Here is a 22101-nt window from a genome sequence, read left to right on the forward strand (position 1 = left end):
GAAGAAAACCTGATGGATGATAAAACCTGGTTTAGAAAACAGTAAGTGGAGCCAGAAGGAATGCACTAAGTTCAACAAAGGAAAAAGCAAGTACAAAAATGGAGGCTTGGAAGACAGAAATACCATTCTCCCACGTACCTGCCGAAAAAAAAACTACCACAGGAATGAGGGGGAAGGAGCTGTGGGAGAGTGGTGAAGACTAACAGCTACTTAAGGATGAGTTTCATTAAGGACTTGAAACACAAGGCAAGACATTTATAATGCATTCTATAGCCAAAAGGATCTATTAAAAAGATGACAATGAGCCAGGCACAGTGGCTCATGCCTGTAATCCGAGCACTTTGGGCGGATCACCTGAGGTCAGGAGTTTGAGGCCAGCCTAGGCCAACATGGTGAAACCCCGTCTCTACTAAAAATACAAAAATTAGCCAGGCGTAATGGCGGGCGCCTGTAATCCCAGCTACTCGGGAGGCTGAGGCAGGAGAATCGCTTGAATCCGGAAGACAGAGGTTGTACGTGAGCCGAGATCGCGCCACTGCACTCCAGCCTGGGCGACAAAGTGAAACCCTGCATCGAAAATAAAATAAATAAATAAAATGCAGATTCCTAACAGCTGCAATGAGCTGAGATCCCACCACTGTACTCCAGCCTGGGCGACAGAGTAAGACTCCACCTCGGGGGGAAAAAAAAAAAAAGGTAACAATGATTAAACTTATTTTTGAAACATCACTCTACATCCAGGGTGGAAAACTGATTTAGACAAAAAAGAAAACAAAACTGCCAGGAGATTGGACAGAAGTCCTTTACAGGTGGCCCCAATAAAAGTGCTGGCACGGACTATGGCAGGGGCCCTGGCAAACAAGAACAATGGTTCAAGAGAGATTCGGCAGACAACAGCACCTGGTAAAGGCTCACAGGAAGAGGTGAGGCAGATGGAGGAATTAAAGATGACATTGGCTTTCAGCTAAGAAGGACAGTGGAGGTTTTAAAAAGAGATAAGATAAATTTGTATCTGGACATGTTGAGTTTACTGGTGGAACACTTAAGTCCACTGTCTAGCTGAGATAAACAGACCCGGAACTCAGAGGAAATCTGAGCCAGAGATACAGATTTGAGAGTTACTGAAACCAGGAAAATGAATGATTTTTTGCAGGAAGGTATGGCCTGGGGTAGCCTGAAGAGTGGCCAAAGAAACTTAAGGAAAACCAGGGAAGAGAAAGTTATGGTAGAAGCCTATGGAAGAGTGTTTTGATAGGGAATCAAATGCTGCTGGGAGAAAAGTGAGGTAACTACTGAAAACATCCACCAAATTTGGCAGCAGGGCAGTCATTAGTGATCTCGGTAGTTCTGGGACCCTAGTGAGGGTAGAACCCAAACTGAAAGAAGAAAGCAGTATTCTTTCAAGAGTCAGCTCTGAAACAGACGCTACCACAAGATACCAGAAGGCTGGGATTATGGGAAGGAATCTTATGTATTTTCTCACGATGGAAAAAATGTGGGCATTTCAAAATGCTAAGAAGAAGAAGAGAAAAAGGCAAAATACAAAAATTTTTAAATGGTGAAAAAATCCAGTTCTTAATGAGTTTATCTCTGGATGGTTGAACAAAAGGTTAATTTTTGTTTGCTTTACACTTTCCTACCTCTTTTATACTATCTAAAATGATATGTATTACTGACATATTACTTTTATAAATCAGAAAAAATACATAAGGAATTCCAAGTAGCTTTGAGGAAATCAGCTGTTCTAAATTCTGTATTTTACCTTCAGATGGAAAGAATATCTAAGTCTTGCTGACAAATGTAGGCAAAATAGGCCAGTAGATCAGAAGTCACCCACAGACACCTGAAAGCTGTGGAAATAACATTTGTCTGCAAAGATCACAGCAGAACTAAAAAAGCACAGAAAGAATGATAAAAGCACAGCAAGGTAGGCTATTTGGAGATAAAACACTCAGGCACTTCAAGCAGACTGGAGAGCACTGCAGCATTCCAGCACAGACAGGGGCATTCAGAAAGACGGACTAATCAACAAAAAAAGACTAAAACAGAATTACACAAACTCAGGGCTAAAAGACATCTTAGGTAATATAATTCACTCAATTTATTAATTAAATAACTGGGATCAGGGCAGGCACAGTGGCTCATGCCTGTAATCCCAGCACTTTGGGAGGCCAAAGTAGGAAGACAACTTGAGGCCAGGAGTTTGAGACCAGCCTGGGCAACACAGGAGAGCCTCTCTCTAAGAGGGGGAAAAAAAAAAAATTGAATTATCCAAGCATGATGGCACATACCTATAGTCCCATCTACTCAGGAGGATGAGGCAGAAGGATCACTTGAGCCCAGGAGTTCAACGCTGCTGTGAACTTTGATAGTGCCACTGCACTCGAGCCTGGGTGACAGAGTGAGACATCCTCCCCATAAACTTTTTTTTTTATTTGAGACGGAGTCTTGCTTTGTCGCCCATCCTCCCCATAAACTTTTAATTAACTTTTTTCCCCCCAGATCTGGACCTGCAGAATTATAGCTGTTTTAAGTCACTAGGTGGTGGTGTTGCTGTTGAGAGACACAGTCTGGCTCCATTGCCCAGGCTGAAGTGTCGGAGTGACACCACTGCTCACTATACCCTCAAACTCCTGGGCTCAATTTAACACTTAAAAAGTGCAAGTCTTCAGAAAGATCACTTAGGTAAAACTTGATGACCGGAGATGTCTTTAAAAACAATTGTCTATTTCAAACTTGAAGAAAAGTTGCAAGAACAGTGCAAAGAATTTCCAAATAGTAACATTTCACATTTGCTTTATTCTTCTAGCTCTTACATACACACACGAGCTTTTCTTCTGAACCGATTAAGTTGCAGATACAATGCACATTTCCTAAAAAAACAAGGACTTAAATTTAAGTCCCTATAGGATTACCAAAATTAGAAAATTAACATTAATACTAGTATCTAATTTATAGACCTTATTCAAATTTCACCAATTGGCCTAATAGTATCATTCATGCAAAAGGCAAAAAAAGTTGGGGTTTTTTTTTTTTTCCCGGTCCAGGATTACTATTGCATTTAGTTGTCATGTCTCTTTCATCTTTTTTTTTTTTTTTTCAGCTCTTACAGTATTTTTCTTATCTTTTAATCTTTTATTTGAAACAGCTTGTCTCTTTTTTCTTTCATTACCTTGACATTTTAAAAAGTACAGGTCAGTTATTTTGCAAAATGCTCCCCCATTTGGGTTGGTCTGGTGTTTCTTCACAACTTGATTCAGGTCATGACTTTTTGGCAGGAATACCCTAGAAGTGATGTTATGTCTTCGGTGTACCACATCAAGAGGCACATGGCAATTTGTCCCATTATTGATGTTAACTTCTATTACCTAGGTAAGGAGCTACCTGCCAAGTTTCTACACTGTAAAGTTATTCCTTTTTCCTCTGTAATTATTATGGGTACACACTTTGAGACCATTTAACTATCCAATTATTTCCTCAAACTTTTCACCCACTAGTATGAGGATTTATTAATGATTACTGACTAAATCAATTACTATTACAACGGTTAACAAACAGTGATTTTCTAATTCTAGCACTCCTATTTTAGTTGGCATTCTACTGTAATGGAAACTTTCCCTTTTCATCCATTTATATACTTATATGAGTTTGGACTCACGGATCCTTATTCAATTGATTATATTATTTTCATCACTTTGTTGTTCTGTCCCATTTTTGGCCAGCAGGAATCCCTTCAAGCTGGCCCCTGTCCTTTTAACCGCCCCCATTATTCTTTGATAAATGTCTTACTTTCTGGTACAAGATGTTGCAGGTTCTTCTTGTTTTTTCCCAGCCCTAGCCCTACAATCAGTAATTTCTCCAAGGATCCCTGTTACTGAAGACTGGTATCCAAAAACAAAATCTGGGCAATACGTATGCTCATTGCTACAGGAAAACATATATTGAACACATGTATGAAACAAACATAGACACACATATCTATCTATTCTACATCTTATATATACTGAAAACCATGAGTTCACACTGATACCTCTAATTCCAATCCAACATCACAGCATACATCCTAGCCTTTCCTCTTCCATATTTATGACAGTAAGAAACCTGTCTCTTATTATCTACAGTATGTTTACTTATTTACTCAGTCTTGGAATACACAGAATACTCAGAAGCCAGTTTCAGAACTGCCAATCCATGCCACTGCAAAATCCAAACTACTAACAACAGCTCTACCTTGTCTTTAGCACATGTTCAAATTACTTGGGTTAGTTCGTTTTATCCTTTAGTGTAATTAGATGACTCATTTGAAGTAAGTTTGTCTGGTTTTGCTTATATTCCATTTTTGAGTTTTCTTCCCAACCCTGCTCATCCCTTTTTTATCCTTTTTTTTGGAGTAGATGAAACGTGAACAAAGTTCAAACAACATGAATTATATAAAATATGTAATTTTTTTTGTTTTTTGAGACACAGTCTCACTCTGTCACCCAGGCTAGAGGGCAGTGACAATCTCGGCTCACTGCAACCTCCCTCTCCCAGGTTCAAGAGATTCTCCTGCCTCAGCCTCCTGAGAAGCTGGGATTACAGGGGCCCATCACCACGCCCAGCTAATTTTTTATTTTTGGTAGAGATGAGGTTTTGTGATGTTGGCCAGGCTGGTCTCAAACTCCAGGACTCAAGTGATCCACCCACCTTGGTCTCCCAAAGTGCTGGGATTACAGGCACGAGCCACTGCCCCCAGCCAAAAGATTTTGTAAAAGTGTCACTCCTCCACTCTGCTCCTGCCCACCACTCAGAAGGTAATAAATCTCATTAGCTTCCAGTTATCTTGTTTCTTTTTGCACAAATGAGGAGATACAAATACGTTTTGCTTATCTTCTTCTTTATACAAATGCTAGGATACTATAAATACTGTTTTGTCCTTTGATTTCTTCAAGAAATGTATCCTGGAAGTCATTACACGTCAGTTCAAATATTTTTTCTTCTTCTTTTCAGAGGCAGGGTCTTACTCTGTTACCCAGGCTGGAGAGCAGTGGCACATTCACGACTTACTGCAACCTCGACCTCCCAGGCTCAAGTGATCCTCCCACTGTGTTCGGAATTGGTGGGTTCTTGGTCTTGCTGACTTCAAGAAAGAAGCCGTGGACCCTCGCGGTGAGTTTTACAGCTCTTAAAGGCGGCGCAGCTGGAGTTGTTCGTTCTTCCTGCTTTGTTCCTTCAGATGTGTCCGCACTTTCTTCCTTCTCGTGGGTTCGTGATCTCGCTGGCTTCAGAAGTGAAGTTGCAGACCTTTGCGGTGAGTGTTACAGCTCACAAAGGCAGCGTGGACCCAAAGAGCGAGCAGCAGCAAGATTTATTGCAAAGAGCAAAACAACAAAACTTCCACAGTACTGAAGAGGACCCTACCGCGTTGCGGCTAGCTGGCTCAGGCAGCCTGTTTTTATTCCCTTATCTGGCCCCACTCACATCCTGCTGACTGGCCCATTTTACAGAGAGCCGATTGGTTCATTTTACAGAAAGCTGATTGGTCTGTTTTACAGAGAGCTGATTCGAACGTTTTGACAGGGTGCTGACTGGTGCATTTACAATCCCTGAGCTAGACACAAGAGTGCTGACTGGTGCATTTACAATCCTCTAGCTAGACATAAAAGTTCTCCAAGTTCCCACTAGACTCAGGAACCCAGCTGGCTTTACCTCGTGGATCCCGCGCAGGGCTGCAGAAGCAGCTGCCCACCAGTCCCAAGCCGCGCCTGCACTCCTCAGCCCTTGGGCGGTCAATGGGACCAGGTACCATGGAGCAGGGGGTGGTGCCCATCAGGGAGGCTCATGAAGCAGGGGGCGGTGCCCGTCAGGGAGGCTCGGGCTGCGCAGGAGCCCACCGCGAGGGGCGGGGGGGGACGGACATGGCAGGCTGCAGGTCAAGAGCCCTGTCCAGCGGGGAGGCAGCCGAGGCGCGGCCGTGCGGGGCCGCTGAGCCCGCCCACCCAGAACTCGCACTGGCCCGCGAGAGCCGCGCGCAGCCCCGGTTCCCACCCGCGCCTCTCGCTCCATACCTCCCCACAAGCTGAGGGAGCCGGCTCCAGCCTCAGGCAGCCCAGAGAGGGGCTCCCACAGTGCAGTGGTGGGCTGAAGGGCTCCTCAAGCGCCATCACAGTGGACGCCGAGGCCGAGGAGGCGCTGAGAGCGAGGACTGGTAGCATGTTGTCACCTCTCACCACCTCAACCTCAGCCTCCTAAGGAGCTGGGAGGGACTACAGGCATGTGTCATCTAGTGACACAATTTTTTTTAATTTTTTGTAGAAACAGGGGGTCTCACTATGTTGCCCATGTAGGTCTTGAACTCCTGGGCTCAAGCAATCCTCCCACCTCAGACTCCTAAAATGCTGGGATTACAGAACCGAGCCAGCAAGCCTCGCTTTTTTTTTTTTTTTTTTTTTCTTTAACAGCTGCACTGTTTTTTAAAAAAAGCCAACTGAAAGACTCTCAGGGGCCAAAGCTGGAACAATGTGAAAAACAAAACAAAGTATACTGGATTATAACCTAAGGTATAAAGTAAATATACATGAGTCCATACTGGCATAAGTAAATAAATGGGGGAGAACAAGTAACTCTCTAGAACAGAATTCCAGAAGATTATGTAGACACTCCACCACCTTGGAGAAACAGGGTAACTTCCCAGTCCTTACCTGTAGGTTGCACACAGTGGCTTCCTTCCAAAGAGTTATGAAAAGGGAAGAAAAGAGTAACTTCAAAGTGGAAAAACCTAGCCACGCGCAGTGGCTCACGTCTGTAATACCAGCACTTTGGGAGGCTAAGACAGACAGATTGCTTGAGCTCAGGAGTTCAAGACCAACCTGGGCAACATGGCAAAAACCTGTCTCTACAAATATACAAATACAAAAAATTATTCAAGCATGATGACATGCCCTGTAGTCCCAGCTACTCGGGAGGTTGAGATGAGAGGATCACCTAGGCCCAGGAGTCTGAAGCTGCAGTGAGCCAAAATGACACCACTGCACTACAGCATGGAAGACACAATGGATCCTGTCTCCTAAAAAAAAATCGTAGAGAAACCTAACACATACCTCAGCCAGGTGATGAAAGTCAACATCAACAGTGATAAAGTATGTTGGAGTATGTAGCCTTGATGAAAATATAATTTACCTCTGTGGTCTTCTTCCATAAACACATGATCCCAGTCCAACCATGAGGAAAACAAGACAAATTCAAACAGAGGAGCATTCTACCATATACCTGACCATTATGCCTCAAACCTTTTCGGGTCATCAAAAAAAAAGAAAATGTCACAGATAACAGGAGCCTAAAGAGTCACAAGAACTAAGTGTAATATGCATCCTGGATGAAATCCTGTAACAGAGAAAAGACATTAGGTAAACACTAACCTGTAGCAATCTGAGTAAGCAGGGACTTTAAATAATCGATATTGGTTATTAACTGTAACAAACACCTTATCAATGTAAGATGTTAATAATAAGGGACACTAGATGTGAGGTATATGGGAACTCCCTGTACTGCATTCACAGTTTGTCTGTAAATCTAAAACTGTTCTAAAAAAATGAAGTCTATTTAAAAACAAAAATTACAAAACAGCTATATAGTGTTCCATTGTGTGGATGTACCATAGGTCGTTCAACTACTTTGTTGGGAAAGGGTGTTCTGAACATTTTGCAACTGCAAACAACATTGCAGTAAGTAACTTTGTGCATACATTTTTTCATACTGTTAGAGTTATACTTTTAAGATAAATTCCTACAAGTGCCGGGTGCGGTGGCTCAAGCCTGTAATCCCAGCACTTTGGGAGGCCGAGACGGGCGGATCACGAGGTCAGGAGATCGAGACCATCCTGGCTGACATGGTGAAACCCCGTCTCTACTTTAAAAATAAAAAAAACCAGCCGGGCGAGGTGGCGGGCGCCTGTAGTCTCAGCTACTCAGGAGGCTGAGGCAGGAGAATGGCGTGAACCCAGAAGGCGGAGCTTGCAGTGAGCTGAGATCCGGCCACTGCACTCCAGCCCGGGCGACAGAGCGAGACTCCGCCTCAAAAAAAAAAAAAAAAAAAAAAATTCCTACAAGTGGGACTGATGGATTAAAAATCAAATATACTGCAGTTTTGCTACACGGCAGCAAATTTCTCTATAAAGATTATAACAATTTGCAGTCCCATCAGAAATGTATGAGGGTGTACAGCCTTGTCAACAGAATTCCCTGTCACACTGTTTAATTTTGCCTCCCTACAGACAAGGAATAGTATGTTCAGTATATTTAATTTGTATTTCTCTAATTATTGAGGTTGAACATCTTTTCATGTTTAAAGGCCATCTTTTCTCTTTTTGTAAATTATCTCTCATGCTTTTGCTCATTTTTCTGATTTTTGGCCTCTTACTCCCTTTTTTTTTTTTTGTAAAGACAGGGTCTCACTCTGTCACACAGGCTGATGTATTGTACTGCAGCCTCAAACAACTGTGTAAGTGATCCTACTGCCTCAACCTTCCAAGTAGCTAGGACTACAGGCATGTGCCATGTCCAGGCAATTTTATTTTTACTTTTTGTAGAGGCAGGGTCTTCCTATGTTGCCCAAGCTGCTCTGGAACTCCAGGCCTCAAACGATCCTTTATCAATATTTTACTTTATTGCCTCTGGAATTCAGGGTCCTTACTTAGGCACACTTTCCCCACATCTAGGTTATATAAGAATTTATCCAGGTTTTCTTAGTATTTGTATGGTTTCATTTTTGACATTTAGATGTCTGCCCTATTAGATGATGATGAAGTTGATTCATACGTATGGTATTTTAACTTTTTCCAAACAGCTATATAATTGTCCCCATGCTATTTACTTAAAAATCTATCTTCCAGACTTCTGCTTCTAGCCATGAAAGAATAAACTGAATATACAAAACAACTATTTTCAGATATTGGGACAACAGACTACGGGAGCGTGACACCTGAAAGAAAGAAACAAAACCAAGTGAACCCTACGTTCACCTAGTTTTTACCTACAGACAATTTCTAAACTGTGTAGCAGAGAAGAGAACTCAAGACGATAATGGTGGTTTCACCAAGCGGAGGAGGCAAACATCAGCGTTCGGGCAGGTTGGGGCAGCTGGAATTTGTGAGGTAGAGATAAGCAGCAAAAGAACTCCAGACATCTACATGGAGCTGCCTTGAGTCACTGACTGAGTATTCACTACATATGTGTTGGGTGAACTTTCACAATGCCACAACCACTATGAAGAACAATTACAGCAGCTACAAGCTGAAAAACGCAGAGCTCACACAGGGCTGGGAGTCAATGGAGTCCTTGTAAGCCAAAGTAGAGATCTCATTGAACACTCAAGTCAATCAGCAAAGAATCCTATTTTAGTAATTAGGCTAAACTAACTCTAGAGTAAAGGCTATGCCAGTCATGCCCTAAAAATACGTAAAAACACGAACTGCCTGCTGATACAAAAGATAAAATCCAAGTCATTAACAATGTTCAGCCTCAAACAAAAACCAGTAAATATGTTGTTTGTAGAAATTGACAAGCTGATTCTAAAATTAATATGGAAATGAAAGTACCTAGAATAGCCAAAACAACTTTGAAAAAGAACAAAATTGGAGGATTTATACTATATGACTGAGACTCACTACAAGGCAACAGTAATTAAGACAGCATGGTACTGGTGTTAAGAATAGACATATAAATCAGTGAAACAGACTAGAGAGCCCAGAAATAGACCCACTCACATATGGTCAATTGATTTTTGACAAAGGGACCATGGTAAAACAGCAGGGATAGAACAGTCTCTTCAACATATGGTGTTGAGACAACTGGCTACCCACAGGCAAAGAAAATCAACTTCAACTCACACCTCATACCATACGCAAAAATTAACTTGAAATATCAGATAAGAATACACAAATATCAAAGGAAAAAAATGAAATTAACTTTAAATGAATCATAGACCTAAATGTAAAGCTAATACTATAGAACTAAAAGAAAACACAAGAGTATCTTTGTGACCACAGAATACACAAAGACACAAAAAGCACAAACCATGAAAGAAAAAAAAAAAAGAATTCATCAAATGTACAAGATAGATACTCTTTGAAACACATCCCAAAGGAAGTAAAAAAAAGAAAAGCCACAGAGAAAATATTCACAATACACTTATCAAAGTACTTGTATGCCAAATGATAAAGAGAATGCTTATAACTCAGTCATATTTTAAAATATAGGCAAAAAATTTTATATGAATGGCCAAACAAGCACATGAAAAGCACATTAAAATCATTAGTCATCAGGGAAATACAATTTAAAACCAAAAGGAGATACTACTACATATCCACACAATGGCTAAAGTTAAAAAGTTTATAATATTAAGTGCTGGTGATGGAGAGTGGCAAGAATGTAAAGTAGTACAAAATGGAAAACAGTTTGGTGGCCTTTTATGAAGGTAAATATACACTTACCACATGACCTAGTCATTCCATTCCTAGGTATTTACCCAAGAGAAATAAAAAGATGTCCACACAAAGCCTTGCACATGATGGGCTGGGCACGGTGGCTCATGCCTATAATCCCAGCACTTTGGGGGGCCATGGCAGGTGGATCACCTGAGATCAGGAGTTTGAGACCAGCCTGACCACCATAATGAAACCCCATCTCTACTAAATATACAAAAATGAGCCAGGCATGGTGACACACGCCTGTAATCCCAGCTCCTCAGGAGGCTGAGGCAGCAGAATTGCTTGAACCCAGGAGGCAGAGGTTGTAGTGAGCCAAGATTGTGCCCCTGCACTACAGCCTGGGCAACAGAGCAAGGCTCTGTCTCAAAAATAAACAACTTGTGCATGAATGTTCATAGCAGCTTTATCCAAAACAGCACAGCTGCAAACTGTTTATTTGCCTAAATGTCCATCAATAGGTAAATAAACTGTGGCATATCCATACAATGAAATACTACTCAGAAATAAAAATAAATGAACTAATGACATGTGCAACAGCATGTATGAACCTCAAAAACATACCATGGTTCAAAATATAGGAATATACAATATAGGCTGGGTGCAGTGGCTCAAGCCTGTAAACCCAGCACTTTGGGAGGCCAAGGCAGGAGGATCATCTGAGGTCAGAAGTTCGAGACCAGACTGCCCAACATGGTGAAACTTATCTCTACGAAAGATTTAAAAAAATTAGCCAGGTGTGGTGGCACACACCTGTAATCCCAGCTACTAGGCAAGTTGAGGCAGGAGAAACACTTGGATCCAGGAGGCGGAGGTTGCAGTGACCCAAGATTGTACCACTGCCCTCCAGCTTGGGTGACAGAATGAAGCTCAATCTCAAAAAATAAAAAAGAATATACAATGCAGTGTACATTTCTAACAAATTCTAGAACTGCAAAATTCATCTGTATCAACAAAAAGTAGATCAGTGGTTACCTGGGCAAGAGGTACGGGTTGGGGACTCACTGCAAAGGGGCACAGGAAACTCTGATAGAAATGTTTTAGATCGGCCAGGCGCGGTGGCTCAAGCCTGTAATCCCAGCACTTTGGGAGGCCGAGACCGGCAGATCACGAGGTCAGGAGATCGCGACCATCCTGGCTAACACGGTGAAACCCCGTCTCTACTAAAAATACAAAAAAACTAGCCGGGCGAGGTGGCGGGCGCCTGTAGTCCCAGCTACTCGGGAGGCTGAGGCAGGAGAATGGCGTGAACCCGGGAGGCAGAGCTTGCAGTGAGCTGAGATCCGGCCACTACACTCCAGCCTGGGCGACAGAGCGAGACTCTGTCTCAAAAAAAAAAAAAAAAAAAAAAAGCAATGTTTTAGATCTTGACTGTGATGGTGGTTGCATGGGTGTCTATATTTGACAAAACTCATCAAACTGTACACTTAAAATAGATGCATTTCCTTACATGTAAATTACACCTCAATAAAATTAATTTTTTAAAATCCATCTTTAGTTCCAGTGATTCAAGAAGAAATCCATTTGAAAGAAAGAAAAAAATGTTTAAATAGATTTCAATTTAAAATAGTCATGGATCAAAAAGCAACATACAAATATAAACATAAAACAAAGACTACTTAAAAGCAAGGATTGAAAAACTCTGGCCCTTAATTTGATTAACCTAGGAAATAAATATGAAGAGATAATATCCTTATTTATGTCCAGTATTACAAAAAGCACAATATACATCTAAAGGGCTATACTGGCAAAATTCTCAATAGCAAGACTGAAATGTTATTCCACAGAGTCTCTTTCTCTCCACTGTGCCTCTGTTGCCAGATCCCCTCTCCTTTTCTGTCTCTGACTGTAACTGACCATAGACAAATTGAAATATTCTACTTTAACACAAATAATTAGTTCTTGTTCTTTAAACAGTGAACATTTTATATAGTTTTTACTTTAAAAATCGAAACTTTATGTTTTACTTATGTAGTCTGGCTCATTTTGATCTATATGTATAGTGAAAATAGCCCAAAAAATATTGTCATCGACAACATTCTTTGAACCAGTAAAAATATCTGACTTCACATTTTATAAGTACTACTTACCACCTTACTTTTGGTCTATAAATTTTACTCATTTAAGTGATACTTACTATTATTATAATTTGATATATCTACAGTTTATGGATATCATGAGAAAAACTATGCATCATGCAAGGCTAAAGAAAAAACATGCTTCTTGTAACAACGGTGTCATATATCAAACATATAAGGAAAAGCTAAATATTCAACAGCTATAAAAATATCAGCTTGATTTAATGCATTCCAAATATGGATGGGCTCCTTTTCTATTTTGGTTTTAACCATGTAATTTTACTTCCACTCCACTAACAACTAAACACATCAGATTAAGCCAATCATAAATCTAATTAATGTCTAATTATGTAACACATTTCTATTACCATTAAACAGAATGGTAGCCATCAAAGAGGAGATACTCTTAGAACAATTCCATTATAATCAGAAGAGTCAGCACTGAATATAATTGTTCTAGTGCCCTATAATTAGGAAAGAGAAAGCATTTTATTGTAAGAACATGGATTCCAACTGTTACATACCAGTTCAGACGTTACCTAACAAACTACCATGTTTGATTTTTACTAATCATAAAAGGAGGTAGTTTGTGTAAAAAAAAAAAAAAAAAAAAAAATTCACACATATCAACTGCTTATCTTGACTAAACTCAGACTCCTTACTAAGACATTATCATTTCCTTCTGTTAACAGAGATAACATTTTACATCAGTGTGTTATACCTAAGTTTCATTTTGGCTGTACAGTCGTTTTTCTGAACTCTTACATTTTTGTGACATTCCTTAAGCAAGTTAATCAAGACGTTGCATTCTTCAGTATGCAAGTGTGGAGATAAGTCAGGATGCATCTTTAGGAGATGATGATGGATCACAGCAGTGCAACCTGTGGATACAAGAGTGTCTTGAATATGCATAAATACATTTGTTATGCCACCTAAAAGTATCTTCAGTAAGAACCTTCAGTGACCTTTATCAGAAAAGTATGTTAACCATTAACCAGCTGTGTGACCTCAGGCAAATTATTAAACTTCGGCCAAAGCTTTCTAAATTCAATGATTTAACATATTCAGCAAGTTATCAGTAGTGTTTAGAGAACCTGCAGGTTCAGGAGAAAAGCAGGAAGCCTCAAGAGACGCAATCCCAGAAATAAGTGCTAAAGCAGAAATAGCTTGCTTATATTAATAAGCATGACTTCAAATATTTTTGCCACATTCCCGAAATTAACAATTCATTTTGTTCAGATTTGTTAAGAGAATTGGCTTATTATTTTAAAATGTATATTATTCTGAGGGTTAAGGGGTCATTAGTCTCATATTAGTGTGAAAATAGATTGCTTTTTCCTTAACAGCTGGCTGGAAAAAAACCTAAACAATGAAATGACACCAGAAGTTGTAAAAAAAAATTTCAAATTTAACAGATATAGCCATAAAACTAATTATTACACTGAAAACATGAAGCTGAAATCTCTGAACTTAAGCTTAACTGGCTCATTCACAAAGTGGAAAATTAGCAGCCAAGGTCAAAGGAAAAACATTATGGGCAGCTGTTCTGTTTTTTTTTTTTTTTTTTGGTAGTCAGAGGTCTTGCTATGTTGCCCAGGCTGGTTCCAAACTCCTGTCCTCAAGTGATCCTCAGCATCCAAAATGTGTTGGGATAGGCATGAGCTACCGTGCCCCACCTGGGCTTAATCTATTCTTTCTAACTCAGAAATGATTACCAAAAGAAAGAACCTACAAGTTGCTTTCATTTTTTAAAAGCTCCAAATAGAAAACAGGAACCAACTCACATCCATTAGGATGGCTAATGCTGAAAAAACCCAAAAAGTAACAAATGCTAAAGAAGATGTGGAGAAGGCCGGGCGCGGTGGCTCAAGCCTGTAATCCCAGCACTTTGGGAGGCCGAGACGGGCAGATCATGAGGTCAGGAGATTGAGACCATCCTGGCTAACCCGGTGAAACCCCGTCTCTACTAAAAAAAAAATAGAAAAAACTAGCCGGGCGAGGTGGCGGGCGCCTGTAGTCCCAGCTACTCGGGAGGCTGAGGCAGGAGAATGGCGTGAACCCGGGAGGCGGAGCTTGCAATGAGCTGAGATCCGGCCACTGCACTCCAGCCTGGGCGACAGAGCGAGACTCCGTCTCAAAAAAAAAAAAAAAAGGAAGATGTGGAGAAACTGCTGTGGAGAAACTGAAATTCTTGTGCACTGTTGGCGGGCATGTAAACTGGGATAGTCACTGTGGAAACCAGTATAGCAGTTCCTCAAAAAATTAAAAATGAAGTTACCATATGATCCAACAATTCCACTTCTGGCTATATGCTCAAAAGAATTAAATGCAGGATTTTGAAGAGATATTTGAACACCCATGTTCACAGCATATTACTCATAATAATTAAAACATGGAAACAACCCAAGAGCCCAACAGACAAGGGATCAGCACAATGTGGTATACACATACAATGGAATACTATTCAGCCTTAAAACGGAAGGAAATTCTGACATATGCTACAACATGGATGAACCGTGAGGACCTTCTGAGTGAAATAAGCCAGTCAAAAAACATATATATAGGGTTCAACATATGCAAAATAAATGTGATTCACCACACAAACAGAATTAAACACAAAAATCACGCGATTATCTCAACAGAGAAAAGCCTTTGATAAAATCCAACATCCCTTCATGATAAAAACCCTCAACAAACTAGGCACTGAAGAGTAAACCTCAAAATAGTAAGAGCCATCTATGACAAACTCACAGCCAAAATCATATGGAACAGGCAAAAGATGGAAGCATTTCCCTTGAGGACCGGAACAAGGGAACAGGATGCCCACTCTCACCACTCCTATTCAACACAGTACTGAAGTCCTAGCCAAGGCAATCAGCCAAGAGAAAAAAAAGGCATCCAAATAAGAAAAGAAGTCATTAACTGTCTCTCTTCACTGATGATATGATTCTATACCCAGAAAACCCTAAAGACTCTGCCAAATGACTTGAGTAGTTTCAGGATACAAGATCAACACAGAAAAATCAGTAGCATGTCTATACACTAATAACTTTCAACCTGAGAGCCAAATCAAGAAAGCAATCCCATTTTCAATTGCCACCAAAAAAATAAAATACCTAGGAATACATCTAACCAAGGAGGTTAAAGATTTCTACAGGAAGAACTACAAAACACTGCTGAAAGAAATCACAGATGACACAAACAAATGGAAAAACATTCCGTGCTCATGGAATGGGGGAATCAGTATCATTAAAATGGCCATATTGCCCAAAGCAATCTACAGATTCAACACTATTCCTATCAAACTACCAATGGCATTTTTTCACAGAATCAGAAAAATCTATCCTAAAATTCATATGGAACCAAAAAGGGGCTCAAATAGCCAAAAGAATCCTAGGCAAAAAGAACAAAAACCAAAGGTATCACATTACCCTACTTCAGACTATAAGGCTACAATAACCAAATCAGCATGCTTCTCCTACAAAAACACACACATGGACTAATGGAACAGAACAGCCCAGAAATAAAGCCATACACCTTCTGATCTTTGACAAAGTCAACAAAAAGAAGCAATGGCAAAAGGACTTCTCATTCAATAAATGGTGCTGGGATAGTTGGCTAGCTATATGCAGAAGAGTAAAAGTGCACCCCTACCTTTCATCGTATATAAAAATTAACTCTAGATAGATTAAAGATTTACATAGAATGCCTCAAACTACAAGAATCCTAGAAGAAAACCCAGGAAACACCATTCTGGACATTCGCCTTAGGAAACAACTAAGACTAAGTACTCAAAAGCAGTTACAAGAAAAACTGAAACTTAATTAAAGATCTCAAAACAGCAAAAGAAACTATGAATAGAATAAACAACCTACAGAATGGGAGAAAATATTCACAAACTATGCATCCAACAAAGGTCTAATATCCAGAATCTATAAGGAAATTAATTCAACAAGCAAAAAATAAATAATCCCATTAAAAAGAGGGCAAAAGGCTGGGCGCGGTGGCTCACATCTGTAATCCCAGCACTTTGGGAGGCCGAGGCAGGCAGATCACAAGGTCAGGAGTTCGAGACCAGCCTGGCCAATATGGTGAAACCCCATCTCTACTAAAGATACAAAAATCAGCGGGGCATGGTGGCAGGCACCTGTAGTCCCAGTTACTTGGGAGGCTGAGGCAGGAGAATGGTTTGAACCCGGGAGGCAGAGGTTGCAGTGAGCCAAGATGGTACCACTGCACTCCAGCCTAGGCAACAGAGTGAGACTCCATCTCAAAAAACAAAACAAATACAAAAAAAAAAAGTGGGCAAAAGACACGAACAGCCTCTTCTCAAAAAGACATACAAGTGGCCAAAAAACATGAAAAAATGCTCAACATCACTAATCATCAGAGAAATGCAAATCAAAACCATAATGAAATACCACCTCACATCAGTCAGAATGGCTATTACTAAAAGTCAAAAAAAACACAGATGCTGGGGGAGGCTGTGAGAAAAGAGAATGCTTATACGCTGTTGTGGGAATGTCATTTAGTTCACCCACTGTGGAAAGCAGTCTGGAGATTTCTCAAAAGAATTTAAAACAGCTACCACTTGATCCAGCAATCCCATTACTGGGTATATAGCCAAAAGAAAATAACCATTCTACAAAAAGAGAAACATGCACTCATATGTTCTTTATAGTTCTATTCACAATAGCAAAGACATGGAACCAACCTAAGTGTCTATCAGCAGTGGACTGGATAAAGAAAATGTGATACATATACACCGTGGAATACTAAACAGCCACAAAAAAGAATGAAATCATGTCCTTTGCAGCAACGTGGATGCAGCTGGAGGCCATTATCATAAGTGAATTAATGCAGCAATGGAAAGCCAAATATGGCATATTCTCACTTATAAGTGGGAGCTAAACACCAGATACTCACAAACATAAAGATGGCAACAAAAGACACTGGCGACTAATAGCGGGTGGAAGGAGGGTAAGGGCTGAAAAACTGTTAGGTACTATGCTCACTTACCTGCATGACGGAATCAACTGTACCCCAAACCTCAGCATCACCCAATGCACCCATGTAAGAAACGTGCACATTACTTACCCCCAAAATCTGAAATAAAAGTTTGAAACTATACATTTTTTAAAAGGCAAGTGTTTTAACATTCCACTTATATGAGGCACCTAAAGTAGTCAAAATCAAAGAGACAGAAAGTGGAATGGTGGTTACCAGAGGGAGGTGGAAGGGCAGGAGGAGAAGAATGGGGAGTTACTGTTTAATGGGCAGAAAGTTTTACAAGATAAAAAATATTATGGAGATGGACAGTGGTGATGGTTGCACAACATTATTAATGTATTTGATACCATTGAACTGTGCATTTAAATGGTTAAGATGGTAAATTTTATGTTATGTGTATTTCACCATACAAATTTTATGGTAGGTAAATTACACCTCAAGCTGTTAAAAAAAAAAATTGTGAGAAATTCAAACTGTCCATCCACCTCCCACTCAACAAAAACAAAAAATTGGCAGAACAAATAATTCCAAAGGATTACAGCGTAGCTACTATTTCAATTGCGACTTATAAAAATGCAGTAGGTCCCTGTTCTATTCAGTAACTACTAAACACACACACACAGTTGAAGACCACAAATAAAGCCATTGCACCCAGCTAAGTATTTATTTGCAACGAAAAAAATGCAGCGAAGTTCAAATTGTTTGCCTGCCACTGACCCCAAGATCCTTCCAATGACATCTATTTTTTGCCTTAGAAAAATTAAGTTTCACACAGTTCGGCAATTTAAGCCGTCTAATATCATACCAATATTATGCACCTACATTTATGTGAAGTGTTAGTTACCTGGTTTCTGCTTTATTTTTTCCTAAAGAAAACACACTGGTATAGGCCAGGTGCGGTGGCTCACACCTGTAATCTCAGCACTTTGGGAGGCTGAGGCAGGTGGATCACCTGAAGTCAGGACTTCAAGACCAACCGGGCCAACATGCCGAAACCCCATCTCTACTAAAAATTTAAAAAATTAGCCTGGCATGGTGGTGGGCGCCTGTAATCCCAGCTACTTGGGAGGCTGAAGCAGGAGAATCGCTTGAACCTGGGAGGCAAGGTTGCAGTGAGCCAAGATGGCACCACTGAACTCCAGCCTGGGTAACAGAGCAAGACTCCATCTCAAAAACAACAACAACAGAAAACAAGCATTGGTTTAATCACTAGAAAATGTCTCTAACATTTTCTAAATGTATTTGACAAAATATTTTTGCACTTTTCTATCAACCGGCACTCAAATATGTGCCTTTACAATTCAGAAACAAGCTTATGATGTACCAAAATGACTTCTTTAATTGACAAATACCTGAGAAGACACTGACTAATATTAATAGATGCAAAGATGTATATAAGCCTAAGTACATAAAATGGTATATATTTTCCTCCCTCTATAACAAGTTTACCTCAAATATGTATGCTATTGTCGATCTCGGTGGTGTACCAGTAAAACGTCTTCCCTTCTAATTCTCATTATTTAGTTTTACTTTTAATTGACAAATAATAATTGTATATATTTACGAGGCTCTTCTGCTTTCTTAGCTTAGATGACTATGTCAAAGAATAAAATGATTTAATTTCATTTCCTTTTCCTATTCTTGGTAAGAAAGTACTACTTAACCTAAAGCTCTGAACACTCACCTTATCCCTTATCCAACAGATTCCTTGCTTTCCCCATCACTCCTTTCTTTCTTCTACCATATATTTTTAGCTGGATAGGCTCTTCCTCCCCCTGCCTTCTATATACCCGTCACCTATGCTCCCTTCCATCCACTTTGTGTTACTTGGCTTTACCTAAATGTTGCTGCATACACAGATGTACTGCTGTATTCTGGGGTGTAATACATGAGGTACAACTGTAAAACAATGGCAATGTTCTCTCCGAACACATGGAATTAAGTGCTGATGTCTTCCAGTACTCACCTTTAAAAGACTATTCTAGTAACACAATTTAACTCAAAATACATTTTACAAACTAAAGAAAAGCTAAATATGTATTCCATACTCTTATTCTTAAAATTTCTTCAAACTCATAAGAAGGTATCATTATTAGTTTAGAAAATAATTTGTTGAACACTTGCCACGTGCTAAGCACAAGTCTTGTAATGCAACAACCCTATGAAACAGGTAGCCTTTTAAATTCAGATGAACCATGAGAAATTGTCTTTTTACAGGTCAAAATATGCACTGCCCACATTTTCATAGATAAACTAAGCCCCAGGTCACACAGCAGTTAGCTACAAAGTTACATACAACCCAACATAATCTCTAACCATGACAGATTTTTTAATCCATGTTCAAAATAGGAAAGACATGCCTTCACAGCAGTTTGTGAATGAAATAAATTGAAATGGAAAAAACTATTCCCAAAGAGCTTCTAACTGACTACAAGTTCAACAGGTAGTCATTCTAGGCCCAAGTTCCACAGCAGTCAACATAATATTATTTTGTAAGGGTGGAAATAGTGAGTCTGTCAAGACACACACAAAAAGAGAAGAGTATTCTATTTGTCATTAGTCAGCTACTCACAAGTTATGTCATTTTGGTTACTAATCTGAGACCTGAGTCTCTCTTCCATAAAATGGAATTTGCTCTTGACCTATATCTCAGTGATGGCATGGGTTTAAAATAACTTATGTGAAGCTGGAAGCAGTGGCTCACGCCTGTAATCTCAGAACTTTGGGAGGCCAAATCACTTGAGGTCAGGAGTTCGAGACCAGCCTGGCCAACATGGTGAAACCCAGTCTCCACTAAAAATACAAAAATTTGCTGGGTGTGGTGGTGGGGTTCTGTAATCCCAGCTACTTGAGAGGCTGAGGCAGGGGAATCGCTTGAGCCCTGAAGGCAGAGGTTGCAGTGAGCCGAGATGGCACCACCTTCACTCCAGCCTGGGCGACAGAGTGAGACTCCATCTCAAAAAATAATAATTACGAACATCAGCATGATGGAAACGAGAGTGAAAGGAACATAAGACCTCGTTCTTGGATGTTTCCAGTGAAACAGAGAGAGAGGGATAAATTCCATTCAAACTGTTATTATTTGAATAGAGTAATAATATTTAATTCCAGTGCAGACCCCATGCCAGGCTGCTCCAGGGTGTGACCCCAGGGGCTGCCTGGGGAGAAAGGCTTAACTACTCTGACTTCCACCAAAGAGTTTGTTAGTCTCATCTTTACACTGGCATTTGAGAAAACATCAAAAGGGTAAATTTGTCACGATTTCACCACCTCCCTCCTCAATCCAGCCCCATCCACTGCGTGTATGCACACAATACCAAAGAGTCCACTGAAATCCCTTAAAATTTTCAGCTGTCAAATGTAGTTTGATAGCTAGCTAAGGGGCCCATCAGGGCAATTTTAACTTTTCCTGGGGAGTAAGCTGAGAGGGTAGAAGCGGTAGGGTACTCTTAGTGAAGATATAAAAAATTATAGCTTTATTTTACTCCTTCAACCTTAGTCTACCAACTCTGAGGTACATATTTTCCTCAAGAGCAGTCTAAGACAGAGTTCAACCACCAGGTGGCACAATTTTAGAACTAGAGCGCTGTATTAACTCTAATATAAAGAAAACGGGTAAGCATTCTAGTAACTCACTTCAGCAAATCTATAATCACAAGGAAGAACCCTGTATTTTAATGCCAGTTGGCTTTTCTTCAGAAAGATTTTCCTACTGTGCGGCTGCCTAGGAAATTTACACTACAGTTGTAATTTCTAATGTTATTGCAAAACATGCAAAAAACAAGGCCAGAAAAGTCTGTTGTTCAGGGTCTGAAGAATCTTTTCTCCAGAAAAAAACTGTAAACACTCCGCTTTCTAAAATACATTTTTTTAGGCTGGGCGCGGTGGCTCACGCCTGTAATCCCAGCACTTTGGGAGGCCGAGGTGGGCAGATCACTTGAGGTCAGGACCAGCCGGGCCAACATGGGTGAATCCCCGTCTCCACTAAAAATACAAAAATTAGCCGGGCGTGGCCTGTAACCCTAGCTACTCGGGAGGCTAAGGCACGAGAATCACTTGAACCCGGGAGGTGGGGGTTGCAGTGAGCCGAGATCGCGCCACTGCACTCCAGCCTGGGCGACAGAGCAAGACGCCATCTCAAAATAAAATTTAAAAAATAAAAATATATAAAAATAAATAACATTAAACATTTTTAAAGCCTACATTTCGGCCCTGGTATCAGTTAAATAATTATTTTTCAACTTTTCAAACTATGAGCCACACTGCAGCAGAGGTAGCAGACAGTCAGGGACTGCCTCCCCTGCCCACTTCCACTTATCACATCGACTTCTCACAGGACCAATTCTGAACCGATACCACCAAGAACGTGACTGGCGCTAGTACTGTAGACCCCATGCCAGGCTGCTTCTGAGACGGACCCCGGGGGCTGCCTGGGGAGAAAGGCTTAACTACTCTGACTTCCACCAAAGAGTTTCTCAGTGAATGCGACCTCGCAGCTTTCCCTGAATAAACATTACCAGGGCTTACAAGGTGCCGAGCACTCGGCCAAAA

At 40.5% G+C, this 22101-nt stretch overlaps 1 protein-coding gene across 3 annotated transcripts in view; it reads right to left on the reverse strand.

Annotated features, from left to right (window-relative positions):
• The window catches only part of LOC105491213 (C-X9-C motif containing 2), a 65663-nt gene that overhangs the window by 9880 nt on the left and 33682 nt on the right, over window positions 1-22101 (reverse strand). For 2 of the 3 annotated variants that reach the window (XM_071084996.1, XM_011757413.3), the window contains one exon: window positions 13306-13421. The exons of the other annotated variant lie outside the window; for it this stretch is intronic. In XM_071084996.1, coding sequence (XP_070941097.1) covers window positions 13306-13421 — 116 coding nt within the window. The remainder of the gene's footprint in view (window positions 1-13305; window positions 13422-22101) is intronic. 3 annotated transcript variants of the gene reach the window in all.

The sequence above is a fragment of the Macaca nemestrina genome, chromosome 18, assembly GCF_043159975.1.
Source record: "Macaca nemestrina isolate mMacNem1 chromosome 18, mMacNem.hap1, whole genome shotgun sequence".
In the NCBI taxonomy this organism is placed as follows: Eukaryota; Metazoa; Chordata; class Mammalia; order Primates; family Cercopithecidae; genus Macaca; species Macaca nemestrina.